Below are 22,997 nucleotides of genomic sequence, written 5' to 3'. Positions count from 1 at the left end.
GCCTGGGACTGCTAAGTGTAGGGCCCAGGTCCTAGACAGAAGCCCAGGCCTGGCTGGGGGCAATCTCTCAGCAGAATAGGCTGACACACACCCTAGCTGGTCCAATGAGTCCAAAGCAGCCCCTTTCGGGAGAAGCGTGGACACAGGGCACAGTGCCAGGGAAACATACTGTCCCCGAGGTGAATGCTCAATGGCAGGTTGGGTCAGTGATGAAGTTTTTTCTGATACCTTCTGAGCAAAGAAAAACTAGTCACCTCACGACCTCTCAGCGGGAGCACCATCTCTAGAGCTGCCTGAACAAAGTAATGAGATTGTTCTCATCCAGAGAAGCAGCAGATTTTTAGCTGTATGGGGAAAGCATACAACTGAAAGTGTGTGACCAGTGCCACCAAAAAGCAAGAGACCCCTGGGAACATAGTTTAAAGGCCTTGCACCATGTAGCATGGGAGAGAGGAAAAGTTTGTGTGGCCACTGGAGCCAGCCACACCTCTCAAATCTCAGCTGTGTCATCTAACTGCTGAGGGACTGTGAGTCTCAATTTCTCCATCTGTAAAACAGAGATGATGACACTTTTCCTCATTAAGATTAGGTGAGATACCATTGGTAAAGATCAACCTGCCATACAGTAGGATTCAGTAACTGGATGATGGTGGTAGAATGATGACTTCATCAGGGGCTAGTGGGCAGACATGGCACCCCTAGGTCACTCACCCGGATGCCACGGCTATAGGTGATAAGTTTGAGGATGCGCAGGGATTGCATGCCATCAGCAATGTTGAGGTAGGGGTAGTGCTTGCCCTTGAATCTTCGGAGACCATAGGGGATGAAGATTGTGATGATGATGATTACATCCAGCAGGTTGTAGCCATCTTTCCAGTAGTTGATGGGGTCCACGTAGAGCTTCATGCAGAACTCGGAGCTATAGATGGACACAAAGACCAGCTCTGAGACCTGCAGGGATGTCAAGGGTTAGATGGTCAGGCCAAGCTGCAGCACCCCATAGTTCTGTCCTCTCCCTACCTGGGGCACCCAATTGGCTGTGTGCATCTTGGGGAGAGTGTACTCCTAGGTCCCCTGTGTGTGAGGGAAACCCAGGCAGAGCCCCAGGCACACAGTGGAGACATAGTATTGTGCCTGATTCTCTTCCCCTTCTGCGTCTCCCCTCCCTGCAGCCCTCAGCCCTGGGGGTCACAGCCAGGTCACACCCAGGTTGCTCAAGAACGACGGACTGACCAGAAAACAGAATGACCATCTAGACCCCAGTATAAGGCAACTCAACATATCAGGTGACCTGAATGTAAGCTTTCCCAAAGAGAAGATCCCAAGAGTTTTCTGGCCCACCTGAATATTCAGGAATAGAGATGAAATACTCAAATATCTACTAATATATACTAGTAATGTTCATCACAATACTGAAAATCAGTTAACTACTTCTGACGAACATTCTGCTTTTTTCCCACTTTTACACTTGATGAAATAATCTAATCTTATTCAAATTTTCATGCATCTATAACTTCAGGTGAGCAAAGATTGGTTCAAAGAACAGAGAAGTTAGCATACTAGAAGAGAAAGGGGAGAGCAGAGCAGGAAATGCCGTTGGAGGGGCAGGCCACATAGGGAAGCCCTTATAGGCCTGGTGAGAGCTTTGAAGTTTAACACCCACCTTGGAGGATTCTGAGCAAGGGAGTGATAGGAACTGATTGGCATGCTTAAGAGACCTCCGTGGAAAAGAGACTAGTGGGAAGACTGGCAAGACTGACGACTAGTGGGGTGGGGGGACTTACGGAGGAAGAGGCAGGTGGCAGGCAAATGATTAGACTGGGGGATGGTTGGCATCGAAAGGAAGAGGAGAGAGTGTGTGTTTTGGAGGCTACCATGTCAGGACCTGGCTGCCGGAGTTGGGGTGTTCAGGAAAGGCAAGAGGCCAAGGAAGACTTTAGTGCTTCAGACAGAAGGGTCAGCGGTGATGCTTTCTCGGAGATGAATTTGGGGTGGGCTGAAGTGGGCTAGAGAGAGATTCTGGAGGGAAACAGAAAAGTTTGTGAGGTATGTCACCTTTTCAATACATGTCAGACACTACCACTGGAAAATGTAACTCAAGCCATAGCTACCCACTTAGATAACATGAAGGCAGCTGGTGTTTTTTTTTTTTTTTTAATTTTTATTTACTTATGATAGTCACACACACAGAGAGAGAGGCAGAGACACAGGCAGAGGGAGAAGCAGGCTCCATGCACGGGGAGCCCGACGTGGGATTCGATCCCGGGTCTCCAGGATCGCGCCCTGGGCCAAAGGCAGGCACCAAACCGCTGCGCCACCCAGGGATCCCCAGCTGGTGTTTTTATTTGTCCTGCATACTTGTGTCTGTGGCCCTCTACTTGGCAACCATTTACATACCTTTCTATTTTTTAATGACTATGTAATATTTAAGATACACAAAAAGGTATAAAGAATAATATAATGAACCATATACTACCACCCAGCTTTAAGAAATAAAATATTATTACCATTGTAGGTAGTCTCCACTGACCAAGTCCCTTCCCTCTCACAAAAGTAACCCTACTGTAAGTCGGCAGCAGGTCATGCTCATGTATTTTATACTCTTACCACAAAGGTACCCCAAAAGTACATGGCATTTTTTTTGCATTTTTTATACATTATGGAAACAGCATAGACCCTGAAGTATTCTTTGGCAATTTGTGTTTTGTTTTGTTTTGTTTTGTTTTTCATTTAAAATTACATTCAGGCGCCTGGGTGGCTCAGTCAGTTAAGCATCCAACTCTTGATTTCAGCTCATGTTCTCAGGGTCATGAGATTGAGCCCCATGCCCATTGGGTTCTGTGCTTGGCGGGGAGTCTGCCGGAGGGTCTCCCTCTCCTTCTGTCCCTCCTCCCACCAGCATGCACATGCACACATGTGTGCTCTGTCTCTCCAAAATGGATAAATCTTTTTTAAAATAAATAAAACTACGAGATTCATCTATGTTGGTATGTGTAAATGTAGTTTATAGTTCTACTACTATGTAGCAACACCACTCATGAAAATACTGTAATTTATTTAACCCGTTACCCACTGGGTGATATTTGGCTTGTTGGTAATTTTTACTATTGCAAACAACCTAAGAGTACAAAAAGTGAGTAAATTCTTGTATGTTTTATCATATCTGTGTATAAAGCTTCTCTCAGTTATATACCTCAGGGTAGAATTAGCAAGTTGTAGGATATGAGTAACTGCAACTTCACTGGATAGTGAGATGTATTTTCTGAAGCTATTGTACCAATTTATTTTTTTTAATTTTTATTTATTTATGATAGTCAGAGAGAGAGAGAGAGGCGCAGAGACACAGGCAGAGGGAGAAGCAGGCTCCATGCACCGGGAGCCCGACGTGGGATTCGATCCCGGGTCTCCAGGATCACGCCCCGGGCCAAAGACAGGCGCCAAACCGCTGCGCCACCCAGGGATCCCTATTGTACCAATTTAATACCAGCAATGTTCCCACTGTCTTCCCTGCTAACCAACGCTTCCCAGGGCTGAGCTTCTTCATTTTTGTCAGACTGATGAATATTTGTCATTTCTCTAATTAATGACGTTGGATGTCTCTTTATATGTTTAAATTGTAAACCACTTGTTTCTTATCTTTTGCCAAATTGCCTGCTGGACTGTTTTCGGTTTTTTCTTATTGGCCTACCAAATGATCACTTTTTCAGATATTCTGAATCCTGATTCTTTACCCGTCATATGTACTGAAAATATCTTCTCCTACACTGACTTATGTTTTCACCTTTTCAATGATCTTTTGATAAACAAAAATTTAAAATCTTAATGGAATCAAAAGAACCAAACTGTTTTTTCATGACATATATTTTGTATTATATACTATATATATATTATAATACAAGCTTTAAAAAAGCTTCCTGGGGCACCTGGGGGCTCAGTGATTGAGCGGCTGCCTTTGGCTCAGGGTGTGATTCCAGGGTCCTGGGATTGAGTCCCACATCAGGGGACTCAGCAAGAAGCCTGCTTCTTCCTCTTCCTCTTCCTCTTCCTCTTCCTCTTCTTCTTTCTCTGCCTCTCTCTCTGTCTCTCATGAATAAAAATAATTTTAAAAAATCTGTAAGAAAAAAAAAAAGGAAAACTTCCCCTCCTGAGATTATTATAAATATTCTATTCTAAACATTCTGAAGTGTCACTTTTCACATTGGGTCTTTAACCCTGTTGTGTACGCTGTGAGGCAGAGATCCAGTTACATGCTTTCCCCACACACACACCCTATGGTCCTAGTACTGTTTCTAGCAGTAGGTACTCTTTTGCCCCTCACCTACAGCGCCCCCTGACAGGTACCAGGTCTCTGTATGGGCCAGGATCTATTTCCCAGCACTCTTACCTATTGCACTGGCTTCTTTGTCTACTACGTCATCACTCTTGCCTTCATTACTAAAGCTCTACACAAAATTTTGTCTGGTTAAGTCTACCCTTTTCTCCCCCTTTTAACTTTCAAAGTCATCTTATTTGCTTTTTCTCTTTAATTCTTTTTTTTAAAGATAGATTTATTTATTTACTTACTTACTTACTTACTTATTTATTTATTTATTTATTTATTTATTTATTTATTTATTTATTTATGATAGAGAGAGAGAGACAGAGGCAGAGACACAGGAGGAGGGAGAAGCAGGCTCCATGCCGGGAGCCTGACGCGGGACTCAATCCCAGGACTCCAGGATCGCGCCCTGGGCCAAAGGCAGGCGCTAAACCACTGAGCCACCCAGGGATCCCCCCGCTGCTTTGTTTTTTTCCCCCGCCTTTTTTAAAGATTTATTTATTTATTTATTTATTTATTTATTTATTTATTATAGACACAGACAGAGAGATTCTCTTTGTTTCTCTAAATTTTAGCATCAGCTTTTGGCAACCCATGAAAAACACACTGCCTTTATTTCTTATTGGAATTGCACTGATTTTACAGATTAATTTGGGGAGATTGCATCTCTAAGAAATTGAGCTTTTCTATCCATGGTCTGATAGATCTTTACATTTCTTTGTCTTCTTTAATGACCTTTATATATTTGAATATTGTTTTCTCCTTAAGGATCACATAAATCTAGGGGCACCTGAGTAGCTCAGCCAGTTCCTGAGCCACTCAGGTGCTCGGGTCATGATCTCAGGGTTCTGGGATAGAGCTCCAGGCTGGCCTCCCTGCTCAGTGGGGAGCCTGCTTCTCCCTCTGCTCTTCCCCCACTACTCATGCTCCTGCTCACTCTCTCTCAAATAAATAAAATCTTTTTTAAAAAATCACAAATCTTTTATTAGATCTATTAGATTTTATTACATCTTTTGTCTAAATACTTTGCATATCTTGCTATTTGAAGTGCTGTTTTACAGTTAATATACTAAATGTAATTAATTTTATTTATTAATCATATATCCAGCAAACTTATTGGACTTAGTATTAACTTTACTAACAATTTTTTTCAGATTCTTTTGAGAGTTCTATGCAAAAATGACAGTATTTTTCTAATCCTTAAAAGAGAATACTGCTAAAGTTTCACCACTGAGTGTGAATTTTGATCCAAGTTTTACAAAGTACCCTTAATTGGGTTAAAAATAAGCCCTTTCTATTCCTAGTTTGCTAAGTTTTTATCTTAAAGGATATTCATGATAAACTTTTTTCTTCATCTTTTGAAATTATCTTTTTTTCTCCTCTAATATTTTAAGCTGGTTAATAAAATATGTAGATTTTTCTAATACTTGCATTCCTGAAAAAAACAAACCTGGCAATAACATATACTCTTTTTCATTCATTTTCTAATTCAGTTTCCTAATGTTCTGTTTGGGATTTTGTATTTTTTTAAATTTTTTTTAAGATTTTCTTTATTTAATCATGAGAGACTGAGAGAGAGAGAGAGAAAGAGAGAGAGAGAGAGAGGGTCAGAGACACAGGCAGAGGGAGAAGCAGGCTCCATGTAGGGATCCTGATGTGGGACTTGATCCTGGGACTCCAGGATCACAGCCTGAGCCGAAGGCAGGTACCAAACAGCTGAGCCACCCACAGATCCCCATGGGATTTTTGTGTTAATGTTCATGTAATTGGGTGTGATTTTCTTTCTCATACTGTCCTTGTCTAGTTTTGGCATGAAGATTATGTCAGCCTTACAAGATGAACTATATGTGGGCAGGGCAGGTATACTCATTTATCTGATCACTTGCAAGCATTTTATGTTTGAAATTATATCTTCCACGAATGTAAAACCATCTAGTACAGGTTAGTTTGTAGGTTTTGGGGATAAAGTTTTAGCAACTAATTCAACACTTTATACCCATTAAAAGAAATATAAGGACATATAAAAATTAGCTCAGTTTTTTGCTTTTTTGTTGAAAGTCAGTTTTGTCAATTTTTTTCTAGAAAATTATCTTATCTCAGCTAGGTTTTCAAATTTATTGACAAAATTATTAGATTTCTGACATCTACTGTATCTGTTATTTTAATTTTAAAATGCTAACATACATACATACATACATACATACATAAGCAAGCAAGCAAGCAAACAAGCTAGCTAACATGAGGGTACATGGGTGGCTCAGTGGTTGAGCGCCTGCCTTTGGCTCAGATCATGATCCCAGGGTCCTGGAATCAAGCCCTGCATCAGACTCTCCGCAGGAAGCCTGCTTCTCCCTCTGCCTGTCTCTGTGTCTCTCATGAATAAATAAAATATTTTTGAAATAAAATAAATACTTACATGAAGATATGCTGAGTGAAATAAGTCGATCAGAGAAAGACAATTATATGGTTTCACTCATGTGTGGAATATAAGAAATAGTGAAAGGGCTTTTAAGGGAAAGGAGGGGAATTGAGTGGGAAAAATTAGAGAGGAAGACAAATTATGAGACTCCTAACTCTGGGAAACAAATAAGGATTACAGAAGGGGAGGAGGAAAGGGGGCGTGGGGAAACTGGGTGACGAGCACTAAGGAGGGCACGTGATGGGATGAGCACTGGGGGTTATACTATTTGTTGGCAAACTGAACTTAAATAATTTTTTAAATAAATAAATAAATAAATAAATAAATAAAAATAAAAATAAAAAATAAAACGCAAGCCTAGTGGCGACTGCATGGCTCAGTTGATCAGCCATCTGCCTTCAGGTCAGGTCATGATCCTCGGGGTCCTGGGATCAAGCCCCACATCAGGTTCCCTGCTCAGCAGAGACTGTGCTTCTCCCTCTCCCTCTGACCCTCCCCTCTGCTTATACTCTTGCTCTCTCTCAAACGAATAAAAAATCTAAAAAAAAAAAATCCTAACATGATTCAGGGCTGTCATTTGTCTTGATTGTCTCATGAAGAAAGCTATTTTATCATCGTTTTCTAAGATCGAACTTTGGCTTTATTAATACTATTGAATCTTTGCTTTCCTTAAAAAAAGATTTATTACTTATTCACGAGACGCAGAGAGATAGAGAGGCAGAGACAGGTAGAGGGAGAAGCAGGCTGCATGCGGGCGGAGCCTGATGTGAGACTCACTCCCGGGTCTCCAGGATCACACACGCCCTGGGCTGAAGGCGGCACTAAACCGCTGAGCCACCCGGGCTGCCCCTTTGCTTTCTATTTCATTAATTTTTGCTCTTATCTTTATTATTTCCTTTTTTCTACTTTCCTTCTTTTCTTCTATTTTTCCTTCCTTTTTCCTTCTTTTTGATTTTATTCGGTTGCTCTTTTCCAAAAGGTCAGCTCATTAATTTTTTAAATTGAGGTATAATTCTTGTACCATAAAATTCATCATTTTAAAAAGTAAAATTCGTAAGGGGGGTTTAACTTTTGAGTATTCATAACCTTTGTTTTTGATTAGGGTAAAAAAATATATATATATAACATGATAAGTACACATTTACCCATTTGTAGGTGTACAATCAGTTCAGTGGAAGTAGTGCATTCACAATATGGTACAACCATCACTACCATCCATTTCCAGAACTATTTCATTTTCTCAAGCAGAAGCTCTCTACCCAATAAGCAGTACCTTCACATTCCCCTCTTCCCCAGCCCCCAGATAACTCCATTCTTTATGTCTGTGTTAATTTTCCTGTTTTAGGTACTTTAATACTTTCACTTATAGTGAAACCACACAATATTTGCCATTTTATACCTGGTTTATTTCACTTGGCATAATGTGTTCGAGGTTCATCCACATTGTAGCATGCATGTATCACAATTTCATTCTTTATAAAAGCTGAATAATATTCCATTTTACATATAGACCACATTTTCTTTATCTATTCATTTGTCAATCATGTGTCATGTGGCAATTCATGTGTCCACATGACTTGCTTCCACCTTTTGGCTACTGTGAACAATGGTGCTATAAACACTGGTGTACAAGTATCTGAGTTTGTTTCCAATTCTTTTGAATATACACTTAGAAGTGGAATTGCTGGATCATACGGCAATTCTATGTTTAACTTTTTGAGAAGATGTTCTCTAGAGCTTTTACATGATTTAACATTCCCACCAGCAATGCACAAATGTCCTAATTTCTTCTTGTCTACATCACTAACACTTGTTCTTTTCCATTTTGCAGTTTTTGTTTTCATAATAGTTGTAATAATTAGGGTGTGAAGTTGTATTTAATTGTGGTTTTGATTTGCATCTCCCATTCTAAAGGGATGACTAGTGATTCTGAACATCTTTTAATGTGCTTATTGGTCATTTACTATCTTCTTTGAAGAAATGACTATTCAAGTCCTTTGGGCATTTTTTAAAATTTAAATTGAATTTACCAACATATAGCATAACACTCAGTGCTCATCTCCTTTGGGCATTTTGTAATTGGGTTGCTCATATGTTGTTATTGTTATTACTGTCAAGTTGTGGGAGTTATTTATATAGTCTGCATGTTAACCCTTTATCAGATTCAGGATATGCAAATACTTTCTCCCTTTCTGTGGCTTATCTTCTCACTCTCTTGATAGTGCTCTTAGACTCACAAATGTTTTTATTTAATGAAGTCTAATTTATCTACTTTTCCTTTTGTGGCCTATGCTTTTGGTATCATCTCTAAGAATCTATTGTCAGATTCAAGGCCATAAACATTTACCTCTATGTTTTCTTCTAAGAATTCTAGCTTTTATACAGTTAATTTTTTAATACGGTGTGAGGTAGGGGTCCGACTTTATTCTTTGAATGTGGATAGCAGGCTGTCCTAGAACCTGACGAAGAGACTATTTTTTTTAAAGATTTTATTTATTTATTCATGAGAGACACACACAGAGAGAAAGAGAGACAGGGAGGGAGAGACACAGGCAGAGGAAGAAGCAGGCTCCATGCCGGGAGCTCGATGTGGGACTCAATCCAGGGTCTCCAGGATCAGGCCTTGGACTGAAGGCGGCACTAAATCGCTTGAGCCACCTGGGCTGCCCAAAGGTTCTTGCCCCAACTAAACAGTCTTGGCGTTCTTGTCGAAAATCAATTAGCCTACTTAATTTGGTTTTATCTCCAGAATTTCAATTGTATTCCATAGGTCTATGTTTATCCTTATGCCAATACCACACTGTTTTTTATTATATCTCTGTAGTCTAAAGTTTTGAAGTCAGAAAGTACAAGTCCTCCAACTCCGTACTTCGTATTCAGTAATATTGTTTTGGCTCTTCAGGGCTCTTTGCACATCCATATGAATGTGGGTATTCCTTTGTTAGGAGGTTTTTGATTAGTAATGTAGCCTCTTTACTTAATATAAGTCTGATCCAACATGTCAGTCTTCTATTTTTCTCTTGAGTCAGTTTTGCGGTTAGTATGTTTCTTGTAATTTGTCCATTTCATCTAGGTTGTCTAATTTGTTGGCATCCAATTGTTTATTCTTCTCTAACCCTTTTTTCCTATAAGGTCAGTAGTAAAGTCCCAACTTTCATTTCTATTATTAGTAATTAGAGTCTTCCCTTTTCTTTAGCCAATTTAGCTAATACTGTCAAATTTGTCAATCTTTAAGAAAAAAAAAAGGAAATTTTGGTTTTATCTCTTCTCTATATGTTTATCTCACTCTAAAATTTTTTATTTCCTTCTTTCTGCTAGCTTTCAGTTTGGTTTGCCCTTCTTTTTCTAGTTCCTTAAGGTATAAAGTTAGGTTACTAAGGTACAATCTGGGATCCCTGGGTGGCGCAGCGGTTTAGTGGCTGCCTTTGGCCCAGGGCGCGATCCTGGAGACCCGGGATTGAATCCCACCTCAGGCTCCCTGTGCATGGAGCCTGCTTCTCCCTCTGCCTGTGTCTCTGCCTCTCTCTCTCTCTGTGACTATCATAAATAAATAATAATTTTTCTTTCCTAATGCAGGCATCTACAGGTATGTATTTCCCTCTGAGCACTGCTTTTGCTGCATAAGTTTGTTTTTTTTAATTGAAGTATATTGAAATACAATTTTATATTAGTTTCAGGTGTACAACAGTGATTTGACACATACATTATGCAATGCTCACCATAGTAAGGGTAGGTATATGTGTCATCAAAGTTATTACAATATTATTGACTATAATCCTTATGTGTTATGCTGTGTGCTCATTTTCATTTACCTTACTTTCTAACCTCCCTTGTGATTTTTTTCTTTGACCTACTGGTTATTTAAGTTTATTTCCATATATTTGAACATTCTTCCAGTTTTCCTGCTATTACTGATTTCCAGTTTCATTCCATTTTTTTTAAACATTTTTTTTAATTTTTATTTATTTATGATAGGCACACAGTGAGAGAGAGAGAGAGGCAGAGACACAGGCAGAGGGAGAAGCAGGCTCCATGCACCGGGAGCCTGACGTGGGATTCGATCCCGGGTCTCCAGGATCGCGCCCCGGGCCAAAGGCAGGCGCTAAACCGCTGCGCCACCCAGGGATCCCTCATTCCATTTTTGTCAGAAAAAATACTTTGTATGATTTCATATTTTTAAATTTATTACACCTTGTCTATGGCCTAACATATGGTCTATCCTGGAGAACGCTCCATCTGCATTTGAGAAAAATCATTGTATTTTCTTAGTGAATTGACCCTTTTGTCAAAATACAATATCCTTGTCTCTTGTAACAATTTTTCCCTTAATGTCTATTTTGGCTGATATTTTAAACCCATCTGAGCTCTCTTTTCATTTCTACTTGCATGGAATAATTTTCTCCATTCTATTTTTTAAGATTTTATTTATTTATGAGAAACACAGAAAGAGACAGACAGACAGACAGACAGACAGACAGACACAGGCAAAGGGAGAAGCAGGCTCCATACAGGGAGCCTGACATGGGACTTGATCCCAGGTCTCCAGGATCATGCCCCGGGCTGAAGACAGCACCAAGCCGCTAAGCCACCGGGACTCCCCTAAAATAATTACTGATAAAGAAGAAATACCTCTGGCATTTTATAATTTTTTATATGTGTCACATCTCTTTTGTACCTCAATTTCTCTATTACGACTCATTTTCATGCTTGATTCTTTTGTAGTGTACCACTTGGATTCCTTTCTCTTTTCTTCTTCTATATATTTTTTAGTTCTTTTCTTGGTGGTTACTTTCATGATTACATTTAAGCTCTTAAACTTCTAACAATCCATTTTTAATACAACCTTAGCTTCAATAGTATATAACAATTATTTCCTTAGAATTTCATCTCCCCCTTTCACGTTTTGTTGTCACAAAACACATCTTTATACATTATGCACCCATTAACTATAATTATTGTTTTATGCATTTTTATTTTAAACCATATATACACATAGTGTGTGTATGCACACACATACACATACACACACACATATATAGTTACAAATTAAAAATATAATACTGACCTTTTATATTTACCTATGTAATTACTTCTATAAGTGGCTTCAAGTTACTGTCTAGTTTCTTTTCTTTTTTAACCTTCTTTTTGAAGATTTTATTTATTTATTCATGAGAGACAGAGAGAAAGGCATAGGGAGAGGGAGGCAGAGGGAGAAGCAGGCTCCCTGTGGGAAGCTCAATGTGGGACTCAATCCCAGGACCCTGGGATCACAACCTGAGCCAAAGGCAGACACTCATCCACTGAGCCACCCGGGCAACCCAGTTACTGTCTAACTTCATTTCCACCTAAAAGACTACCTTTAGCATTTTGTGTAGAGCTTCTACCAGCAAACTCTCTCAGCTTTTGCATATCTGGAAATGTCTTATTTTCTCTCTCTCTCTCTCTCTCTCTTAAGTAGGCTTCATGCTGGATGTGAAGCCCAATGCAGGGCTTGAACTCATGACCCTAAGATCAAGATCTGAGCTGAAATCAAAAGTCAGATGCTAACTGAGCCACCCAGGTACCCCTCTCCTTCATTTTTTGAAAGACAGTTTTGCTGGATATAGAATTCTTGGTCAACAATATTTTTCTCCCAGTGCTTGAAATATGTTCTGTCACTTTTTTCTGTCCTCCACAGTTTCTGAGAAACCAGCTGCTAATCTTATAGATAATACCTTATATGTGACAAATTGCTTCTCTCTTGAGAGTTCAAGATCCTAAGATTCTCTTTGTCTTTGGTTTTTGACAGCTCAATTATGTGTCTCAGTGTGGATCTCTTTATGTTTGTCCTTGGAGTTTACAGATTCTTGGATGCATATATCCTTTACCAAATTTGGGAAATTTCTAGCTACCATTTTTGTTAAATATTCTTTCTGCCTCTTTCCCTCTCTCACCTCTCTTTCTGGAACTTCCAATATGTATATGTTGATATGCTTGATTGTGTCCCACAGGTCTCTTAAACTCTGTTCATTTATCTTTCTTTTTTTTGTACTTTTTTTGTTGTAGTTCATTTATCTTCATTCTTTATTCTTTCTGTTCCTCAGACTAAGCTCAATAGATTTGTCTTCAAGTTCACTGATTATTTCTTCTACCTACTCAAGTCTGCTCTTGAACTCTCCAGTGAATTTTTCTGTTATTGTACTTTTCAGCTCCAGAATTTGTTTGGTTCTGTTTGGTTCTAATTTCTATCTCTTTATTGACATTCTCTTTCTTGAGACACTTTTTCTGGTTACCTTTAGCTCTTTGCCCAAGGTTTCTTTTAGCTCCCAGAGCATATTTTACACAGTGGACTTATTAAAGTCTTTGTCTAGCAATTCCAATGTCTATGCTTTCTCAGGGACAGTTTCTATTCATTTCTCCTGTATAAAAGCCATACCTATTTGTTTATTTGCACACTTAATTTTTTTGAACTAGACATTTTAAATATAAGGTAGTAACTAAGATTTTAATTATTAGAGAGAGAGAGAGAGAGAGAGAGAATGAGCAGAAGCAGAGGGAAAGAGAGAAGCAGACTCCTTGCTTAACAGAGATCTCCATCCCAGAATCCTAAGGTCATGAACGGAGCCAGAGGCAGATGCCCAACTGACTGAGCCACCCAGGTGTCCCTACAATGTAGTAACTCTAAAAATCATATTCTTCCCTTTCCTCAGAGTCTGTTACTTTTTCTGAGTAGTAGTTGTTTTTGTAAAATTGTATTCTTTGCAGGGTGCCTGGCTGGCTCAGCCAGTAGAGAATATGACTTGATCTCAGGGTTGTGAATTCAAAGCCCCACATTAAGTACAGAGATTACTTAAAGATAAAATATTTTAAAAACTGTATTTTGTCATATGTGGTATTTGAAGTCTCTTCCTTTAGCTAGTGTTTAAAGAGAGATTTTCTTAAATGCTTCAAGTGAAAAGAAGAAAAGGAGGGAGGAAAGAAGGAACAAGAGAAGGAAGGAAGGAAGGAAGGAAGGAAGGAAGGAAGGAAGGAAGGAAGGAAGGAAAGAAGGAAGGAAAGAAGGAAGGAAAGAAGGAAGGGATAAAGTAGACAATACAATTCTTTAAGAACAAAGTCTGCTCTACTGCTTCTGGACCCAAGGAGACCAGAGTCCCTCACTGAGAACTCAAGCTGCCATCTTTAGGACTATCACCATGCTGAAAAAGGGAGTGGGTCAGGGACATATAAAAATGTTGCAAAGTTTTCTTCACTTTTAAAGGTTGACTCTTTCTTGGGGCGCCTGGGTGATGTAGTTGGTTAAGTGTCCAACTCTTGGTTTTAGTTGAGCTCATGATCTCAGTCATGAGATCAAGCCCTGCAACAAGCCCTGGGTCATGCTCCAAGCTCAGCAGGGAGTCTGCTTAGGATTCTCTCTCCTTCTCCCTCTGCCTCTTCCCCCAGCACTCATACTTTCTCTCTAAAATAAATATTTTCTTAAAATAAAATTTAAAAGTAAATAAAAGTTGACTCTTTCTTGATTCACAGTTTACTCATTTGCTATAAAACTTTGACGATTTTTCAGAATTCTGACAGTTATTGCCTCTTTTCAGGTATTTTTTTGGGGGTAGATGGACCCCTTAGAGCTACCTACTCTACCATTTTCACCAATATCACTCCTTCATTTTTGAAGGATGGGTTTTCTGGATGTAGAATTCTTGGTTGACAGTCTTTTTATTTCAATACTTTGAAAACAACACTCCACTGCCTTCTGGCCACTGTAGTTTCTTGGGATAAATAAGCATTAATTTTATTGAGGATACTTTGTATGTGATGAATCACTTCTCCACAGGTACTCTCAAATTCCTTGACTTACAACAGTTTGTTCATGATGTGTCTAGATGAATTTCTGAATCTTAGAGTTTACTAATATTTTTGGATGTGCAGATTGTTTTTTCATCAAATTTGGGGAATTTGGGGCCATTGTTTCTTTGTATTTTTTCTGTCCTTTCCTCTCCTTCTGGGATACCATATTTGATGGTGTTCCACAGGTCTCTGCTCATTTTCATTCCTTCATTTTTTCTTTCTGTTCCTCACACTGGAGAATCTCAATTAATCAATCTTTCTGTTTTTCAATTTCTTCCTCTACTAGCTCAAATCTACTATTAAATTCCTCTAGTGAAATTTTCAATTATTGCACTTCTCAACTAAGGAATTTCTATTTGGCTCTTTTTAATAATTTCTCTATATTCTCTATTTGATGAGACATTCCTCTCATACTTTCTTTTAGTTCTTTAGATATGATTTTTCTTTAGTCCTCTGAACATATTTACAATAGCTAATTTAAAAAATCTTTGCTTAAGTAAGCCCAAGAGATGGGCTTCCTTGGAGACAGCTTCTACTGAGTGTACTTTTATTTACTTGTGTGGAGGCCATACATTCCGGTTTCTTTGCATGTTTCATGATTTTGTTGTTCTTGGAAAGTGGACATTTTAAATTATAGAAAATTGGAACCCTGGAAATTAGATGCTGCCCTCTCCTTAGAATTTTACTGTTGCCATTCCTTTTTTTTTTTAAGATTTTATTTATTTGAGAGAGAGAGAAAAAAAAAAAAAACATGAGGAAGAGTAGAGGGAAAGAGAAAAGCAGGCTCCCCACCAAGCAGGGAGCCTGATGCAGGGCTCAATCCCATGACCCAGGTCATGATCCCTGAGGTCATGACCCATGCCAAAGGCAGATGTTCAATCAACTAAGCCACCCAGGTGCCCCCCCTTTTAAAGGGACTTTCCAGAAGTACTTCTGTGAAGTCTGTATTCTTTATCATACGTGAACAAAGTCTCCATAGCTAACTTAATGGCCTGCTAATAAATGGATAGATGTTTCTATAAATGTCAGGACCCACTAAGTCTCTGAGCCTTTTCTATGAGGCTCTGAGTGTTGGGGCATATATTTAATGTTCTAGCAGTTTACATCTCTGTCTCAGCCTTCATTTTCTGCTTGCAGAGTCTCAAAATTTTCCAAAGGTGAGAGATCGGGGTCTTCTCAGAACTTTCCTGATGCCTTCATTGAGATCTTCCAAAATAGTAATAATTTCTCAGAGTTTCATAGCTAATCAAGGTTTTTCATGCATGTTATTTCCAATGACCTCACAGCCATCCTGTGTGTATTAATAACAGTGCTTTACAAATGTTGATGCTGAACAATTTCGAGATTAAGTAACTTGCCAAAAACCTCAATTCGTATAACACTGAAATCTGTCTGCATCCCTTCCACAGCACAGAACATCCCTGAGGCTTGCAAACCAGGGCCCTACAGGATGTATGTTTTGTGACCCATATGGCCTCTGTAAGGCAATCAAAGATTCAGATTCCTCAACTCAGCTTTTTCCCTGACTCCTATCAAATCCTATACCTAACATGATGTTCTACAGTCCATTACCAAACACTATAGAATACTGGTGTGGATGCACTGCCATACCAACAAGCTCACAGCAGTACCAAATGAACATTGATCCTCACATTTCAGGTGTTGATTAGGGTATTCCATCACCTCCATGATTTCTGACCCCACATTATGTTGATGCAGGCCATTTTTACCACCAAGAAAGAAATTTGTTATTTACCATAAATAAAGACAGAGTATATTTTTAACCATTTTATTTTACAATAAAACATACATATAGAACCAAATAAACAAATATATAGCTTAATAGACTGTTACAAGACCAATACCCCGGTAACTATCACCTAGGTCAAGGAAAGCAACTTTGTTCACCAGCCATCCCAAAAGTCCTTCCATGTGCCCCATTCTAATTACAACTTCCTTCCTTTCCCCCAAAGTGACCACTATCCTGATTTTCATAGTAATCACTCTCTTGCATTTCTCTATAGATAGGTACCCCTGTAGATCCCTGGAACTAATACTTTAGTCTTCTCCTTTAAAATTTTAAAAAATTTGTTAAGTCTTTTAAGTCTTCCATTCCTTTTTTCCTTTCAGTTTACTTGTTGATGAATCCAAGCAGTTTGACTGGTAGAATTTCCAGTCTGGATTTTGCTGACTACACACTCATAGTGCAGCTCAGTATGCTCCTCTGTCCTCTATTTCCCAGAAGTAGGTAGTTGGATCCAAAGGCAAGATCAGATTCATGCTTCATCTCTTTGGCAAAATTTTAGGCTCTGTTCTTTCATAGCAGGCATATGTCTGCTTGTCTCTCCTTTTATGACATATGGTAGCAGCCACTCATACTCATTGCCTAGATTCATTACTTCACCAGGGGTTGAAAATAGTGATATTTTAATTCTACCATTTTTTCATTTATTAATTGGGATACTTCTATAGAGTTTTCCTTACTGATTATATGGTCACTCAGTAATATGGTTCGTGTAAGGTCAGTAATGGTTGATTCTTTATCTTAATTTAATAGTTTTTTAAATAAAGGATTAGTTCTTTTTTTACTCTCCAAAAGCAACATTAGTTTTCTGGTTTCATTATAAACTTATGGATTGTTTGATGAGTTTCAATCCATTGTAATTATTATCCTTTTTGAAGCTCAAAGTGTCCCATCTTTTGCAAGTTGGAGTCTCTTCAAGTAGTCTCCTAAGTCCTTTTGATAGGACTCCCATAATCTTTGATAGCTTCCTTGTTATGTGTATGACAAGATATTCCTGATTCATCTGGTATATATTTTGCCTTGACTGGCAGTCAATCATTTCTCCTAGAATCCCTTAGAGAAACAGCATTTCAACATCACATTATGAGCACTAAAGATGCATAATTACTGAGTGGCAATGTTCTCGGTTTTTCATGGTTAAGGATAAAATACTTTAGTAATTTATCCTGACATTTCCAACTTAAATGTCAAAAGAAAGTTTTTAGTTATCTTTATCTGTTTGTCCTTTCTTCCATGAGTATCCTAGTTCTCAAGAGTACTGAAGATAATAGAACTAAACTGCCACATATTTACCCACCTGCTTTATTCCATATTATAGACTCAACAGTTTCAAAATGGCACTACTACTAGTGTCGCCACTAAATTGACTTCTAAAAATGGTTTAAAATTTGTTTTGCTTTAACTCTCCCCATTCTCCTCCAGTTTTGAGTCACACTATATCTTCACTGTCATGGGATAGATTCATTATATGCTTTCTTCTTGTTAACCCACAATTATGATTAGTTCTACCAATAATTGTAATTAGCATTCACCACCCATCCTAATGTTGATGTGTCTCTAGTCATCTTGGTTGGATGCAACTTATTCTTTGCCAGATTCCGAAGTAAGGGCTTAAGGGAACACTATCACCCAAGTGTTTTCATGATTATTGACAGTTTCTGTGTGTGTGTGTGTGATCTGAAAGTCAATTATAATGGATCTAGAATTCTTGGTTTACACTTTCTTCCCTTAAGTATCTTAAACACGTTACTATTTTCTTTTACCATACAGCATTATCACGGCAAAGCCTGCCAATACTTTCCCTTTCCTTATCAGCCCCTTTGCCCAGATGCTCACAATTTCCTCCATCCAATTTTTTACTAGAATGTCTTGGTGTTTGTTGTTCTAAATCCATATACTCAGGGGTGCAACACGTGCTCTTTCAATAAAGAATTTCAATTCTTTTATTTCAGGTAGCATTTCTTATAGATTTGTTTGCTCCATCCCTTAACTTTTTGTTTCAAATTCAGCGACTCTTATTATCCTTATGTTGGATCTTTTCTTCCCCCCATTTTCTTTGTCTTTTTAATCTTTTTTTCTGTTTCTTTTTTAACTTTAAAGTAATCTAAACCCAACATGGGGGATCAAACTCACAACCCCAAGATTAAGAGCTGCATGCTCCACTAACTGGGGAGCCAGCCAGGTGCCCCTTCCCTCATTTTCCATATTCATCATTTTCTCTTGAATCCTTTTTATTTCTTCATTTCTGATTGAGTTTTAAAAATCTCCCCCATTGGGGATCCCTGGGTGGCTCAGCGGTTTAGCGCCAGCCTTTGGCCCAGGGCGCAATCCTAGAGTCCCGGGATCGAGTCCCGCGTTGGGTTCCTGGCATGGAGCCTGCTTCTCCCTCTGCCTGTGTCTCTAACTCTCTCTCTCTCTCTCTCTCTCTCTCTCTCATGAATAAATAAATAAATAAATAAATAAATAAATAAATAAATCTTTTTTAAAAATCTCCATTAATCCAATACTTCTAAGCTTACCCATTATGTTTACTCACTCTTAGTTTCATCTTCATTTTTGAAGTGACTTTTATTTCTAATTCTTTCCTGAGTTTTGTTACCTCACCTCTGTTCTTTCCTATCTCATATCATTTTCTTTCCTTCTTTTTAAAAAGATTTTATTTATTTATTTGACAGAGAGAGCAAGCACAAGCAGAGGGAGAGGCCAAGGGAGAGGGAGAAACAGACTCCCCACCAAGCAGGGAGCTCAATCCCAGGACTCTGAGATCATCAACTGACCTGAAAGGCAGACACTTAACTGAGCCAACCAGGCACCCCTTGTCTCATGATCTTGAAAATTTACCTTGTTTTGAAATAACATGCTACAGTTTTTATCTGTTTTTTGGACATGTCTTTGTGGTGGGCTTCTACTATCTACATGGATATTATTCTGTACTTCATTCTCTTTTCTCGTTTCATAATTCTGTATGGGATTTTACCTCAATCTCTTTCTAGTATACTTTTTTTATATGACATTAGTTTTCCTGAACTTTTAGATGCTATGGCTCTAACTTCACATAACTCATCTGTTTTGGTGGTGTGTTTTAAGATGTGCTAGCTTGATTTTTAAGGTTTCTTTGTTCCATTCCCCTCCTCCAATTTTATCTGGGCCTTCTCTTCCTTCAGCTCTGGGTCTCTACCCTGCTCAATTTTTATTCCACTCCCACTATTTCTCCTAAGTGGGTGGAGAGCAGGGGGTGTGTCCCTGAAGGGAGCCCTAACTGGTCAGTCTTCAAAGTTCACAAGGTTTAGACTGTTCTAGGCCCTTCAGAAATTACTATGAACCTCTTGTACTAACCCAGTACTGGACTGAACAACACTCTTCCCAATATCAAATGCTGTACATCAATAGATGAATGGATAAGAAGATGAGATGTGTATACACACACACACACACACACACACACACACACACACTGGAATATTACTCAACCATCAAAAAGAATGAAAGCTTTCCATTTGCAACAATGTAGACGGAACTAGAGGGTATCATGGTAAGTGAAATAAGTCAGTGAAAGACAAATACTGTACAATTTCACTCATTTGTGGAATTTAAGAAACAAAACAGATGAACATAGGGCAAGGGAAGGACAAATAAGACAAAAACAGGGAGGGAAATAAACCATAAGAGACTCTTAATCATAGGAAACAAACTGAGGGTGGTTGGAGGGGAGATGGATTGGGGGAAAGGGTAATTGGGAGATGGACATCATTAAGGAGGGCATGATATAAGTAGCACTGAGTGTTATATGCAACTGAGGAATCACTAAATTCTACCTTAAATTAAGTAATTTAAGATTACTTAAGTTCTACATTATATACTAATAATACAGTATAGGGACACCTGGGTGGCTCAGCGGTTGAGCATCTGCCTTTGGCTCAGGGTGTGATCCTGGAGTCCCAAGATCGAGTCCCACATCGGGCTCCCTGCATGGAGCCTGCTTCTCCCTCTGCCTGTGTCTCTGCCTCTCTCTCTCTCTCTCTGTCTCTCATGAATAAGTAAACAAAATCTTTAAAAAAAAAAAACCTAATAATACAGTATATGTTAATAAAAAATGCTGTTCTCATATCAGCCCATATTTTCCAATTACTATTTTTTTTAATGTCCTCTGCTTCCTCTCAGAGACTCATACTGTGCAACTGTGGCTCAGAGTAAGGATATTTTTTTGACTAGTTTTGATTTCGATGCTGCCCATGGGTTTTTGGTTTTGCTCCCAAGTTGCTCATTTTTTTAAAAGATATATGTATATAATATCTACACTGACTGCTGAGTGTGGAGCCTGACACAGGGCTCAGTGTCACAACCCTGATATCATGACCTGAGCCAAAACCAAAAATTGGATGCTTAACCCACTGAGCCATCCAGAGACCCTCCAAGTTGCTTTTTTTTTTTTTTTTTTTTACTACACTTGATCTTAGCCAAAAGGCCGAGAAGTGATGCTTTTTTTTTTTTTAAGAGGAAATTCAGAGACTGAAAAACCATGTCATCACTGCTACTATTGCTATCATGTTCCTAGATTTTAGACTATATTTTTCAAGTCCTTGAGAATTTTTTCTATGGAAAATTTTCTTGAACGAAATGTCTTAAAATTTTTTTAATGTTTTCACCAATAAAAAGGATGAAACAGAAGAAAGTTAACCCATTTTGTCTGCTTACCTCAAAAAGTCTGAACAAGTTGTATTTTGTGTTATAATCAGTCCACAAGACTACAAAAAAGGCATTCAGTGAGACGATGCTAATCATCATTATCTTAAAGAGACGACTCATTATGACTCTCTTCACAAATGCCTGACATTGGGTATCTTTCCTCCTGTCAAAAAGTTGAATAAGAGGTGTGATTATCTTACAATAAAACTAGATCCCAAACATTACACACATTTGCAGAGACTAGGGTCTGCTTTATCCCCTCTGTCAATATAAATTTAAATATATTTTTAAATTGCAACACAATGCAGGGCACCTGGCGGGTTCAGTCAGTAGAGCAAGTGACTCTTGATCTCCGGGTCATGAGTTTGAGCCCCACACTGAGTACAGAGATTACTTAAATAAATGCATTTTTTAAATTGTAACACAATGCTAATTGAATGACCAATAAAATATGTATGATGACTCCTGAGTTGATCTGTTCCCACTTAGTTACTTAGTTCCTTTTCTTTGGACCTCTGGGGTGGTGCGGGGGAGAGGTTACCAATTCTTCTTAAGCAAAACAAAGCATTATCTTCATTTACTCATTCAACAAATTTTTACTGAGTGATTACAAATGCCAAGCAAGGCAGCAGACAGCAGGCACTGTGGATACAAGGTGAACAAAACTAAATATTGTCAGTCTAGTAGGAAAAACTGGTAATAATCAAATCATCACCCATACAAGTGCTCACAAATCAATGATTAAAAAACTGGACACCCTAAGAAAAAAATGGGCAAACACACAGTCAATTCATGAAATAAATACAAATGGTAATGAACTTCCCCCAAAATGTTTAGTAGCATTACTAACCAGGGAAATGCAAATTAGGTACAATGATTGTTTTTGCTTATGAAATTAGCAAAGACTTGGGGCTCCCTGAGTGGCTCAGCGGTTCAGCGCCACCTTCGGCCCAGGGCGTGATCCTGGAGACCCGGGATGGAGTCCCACTCTGGGCTCCCTGCATGGAGCCTTCTTCTCCCTCTGCCTGTGTCTCTGCCTGCCTCTCTCTCTCTCTCTGTCTCTCATGAATAAATAAATAAAATCTTAAAAAAAAAAAAAAGAAATTAGCAAAGACTTAAACATAATAGTATCTAATGCTGGGAGTAGTTACTGTGATGAGGCAGTCTCATAAACTGCCTGGGGGCATGTAAATTGGCCAACTCTTCTGAAAAGCCTTAGTACTGTTTGTATCCTTTGATCCAAGGAACCTATCCCAAGAGAATGCAATCTGGAATAAAGTGGCTTTGGCCAAACATGTTCATCCCACCATTATTTAAGTAGTGAGAACTTGGAAACACTTTAAAAGTCTAACAAAAAAGACTGGTTAAGTACATTATGGCATATCCATCTCATGGAATATTATATAAATACTAAAATATGCCTATGCACTTTCTATGGTTTAAAAAGACGTTTATGATCCACTGGGTGGCAACGGATAAAAACAAAACAAGATACACAATTCTCTACTCAATATTATCTCAACTGTGCAAAAACAAGTAGAAAAAACTGAGAAGGAAACACACCAAAATGTTGATAGTGCCTGCCTGTGGATGGTGAGCTTACAGGTAATACTTTTTTTTTTTTGGTTATTAATATTTACCTGTGCTTTCCAATTTTTCTCAAAATCATGTATTACTTCCCCACTATATGCAACAAATTAACACACTCTCCTAAAAGTAAATAAATACAGAATGTATATACTTTTATAATCTATAAAAACAGGATGTATAATTTTGTCTGATTTGAGGTCTAATACCTCCAAAAAAACCTTCAAATTTTCTAACCTAGTAGCTAATAAAAGGAAAGTAAGAAGGACAAAAAGATAAAAAGGACTAAACTGAGTCAAATGCAGTATATGGGTCAAATGAGAGAGTGACTGAAGCTGACTTAACTAGCCAGTCATGGTATT

The 22,997-nt window shown here is 38.5% G+C and overlaps 1 protein-coding gene and 1 pseudogene across 4 annotated transcripts in view; both read right to left on the bottom strand.

Moving 5' to 3' along the window:
- The window catches only part of CATSPER3 (cation channel sperm associated 3), a 38,133-nt gene that overhangs the window by 13,134 nt on the left and 2,002 nt on the right, over positions 1 to 22,997 (bottom strand). For 3 of the 4 annotated variants that reach the window (XM_072841112.1, XM_072841110.1, XM_072841109.1), the window contains exons 2-3: positions 21,058 to 21,211; positions 712 to 951 (exon numbers count right to left, since the gene is read on the bottom strand). In XM_072841112.1, the coding sequence (XP_072697213.1) occupies positions 712 to 951; positions 21,058 to 21,211 (394 nt within the window). Of the gene's footprint in view, positions 1 to 711; positions 952 to 1,784; positions 2,020 to 21,057; positions 21,212 to 22,997 lie in introns of all 4 variants that reach the window. The other variant, XM_072841111.1, reaches the window with a different exon arrangement.
- On the bottom strand, positions 20,669 to 20,839 carry LOC140642065 (U2 spliceosomal RNA; annotated as a pseudogene).

This window comes from Canis lupus, chromosome 10 (assembly GCF_048164855.1).
Source record: "Canis lupus baileyi chromosome 10, mCanLup2.hap1, whole genome shotgun sequence".
NCBI classification, from domain to species: domain Eukaryota; kingdom Metazoa; phylum Chordata; class Mammalia; order Carnivora; family Canidae; genus Canis; species Canis lupus.
The sequence above is the reverse complement of the archived record's forward strand: the minus strand, read 5'-3'. Positions and strand labels throughout refer to the sequence as shown.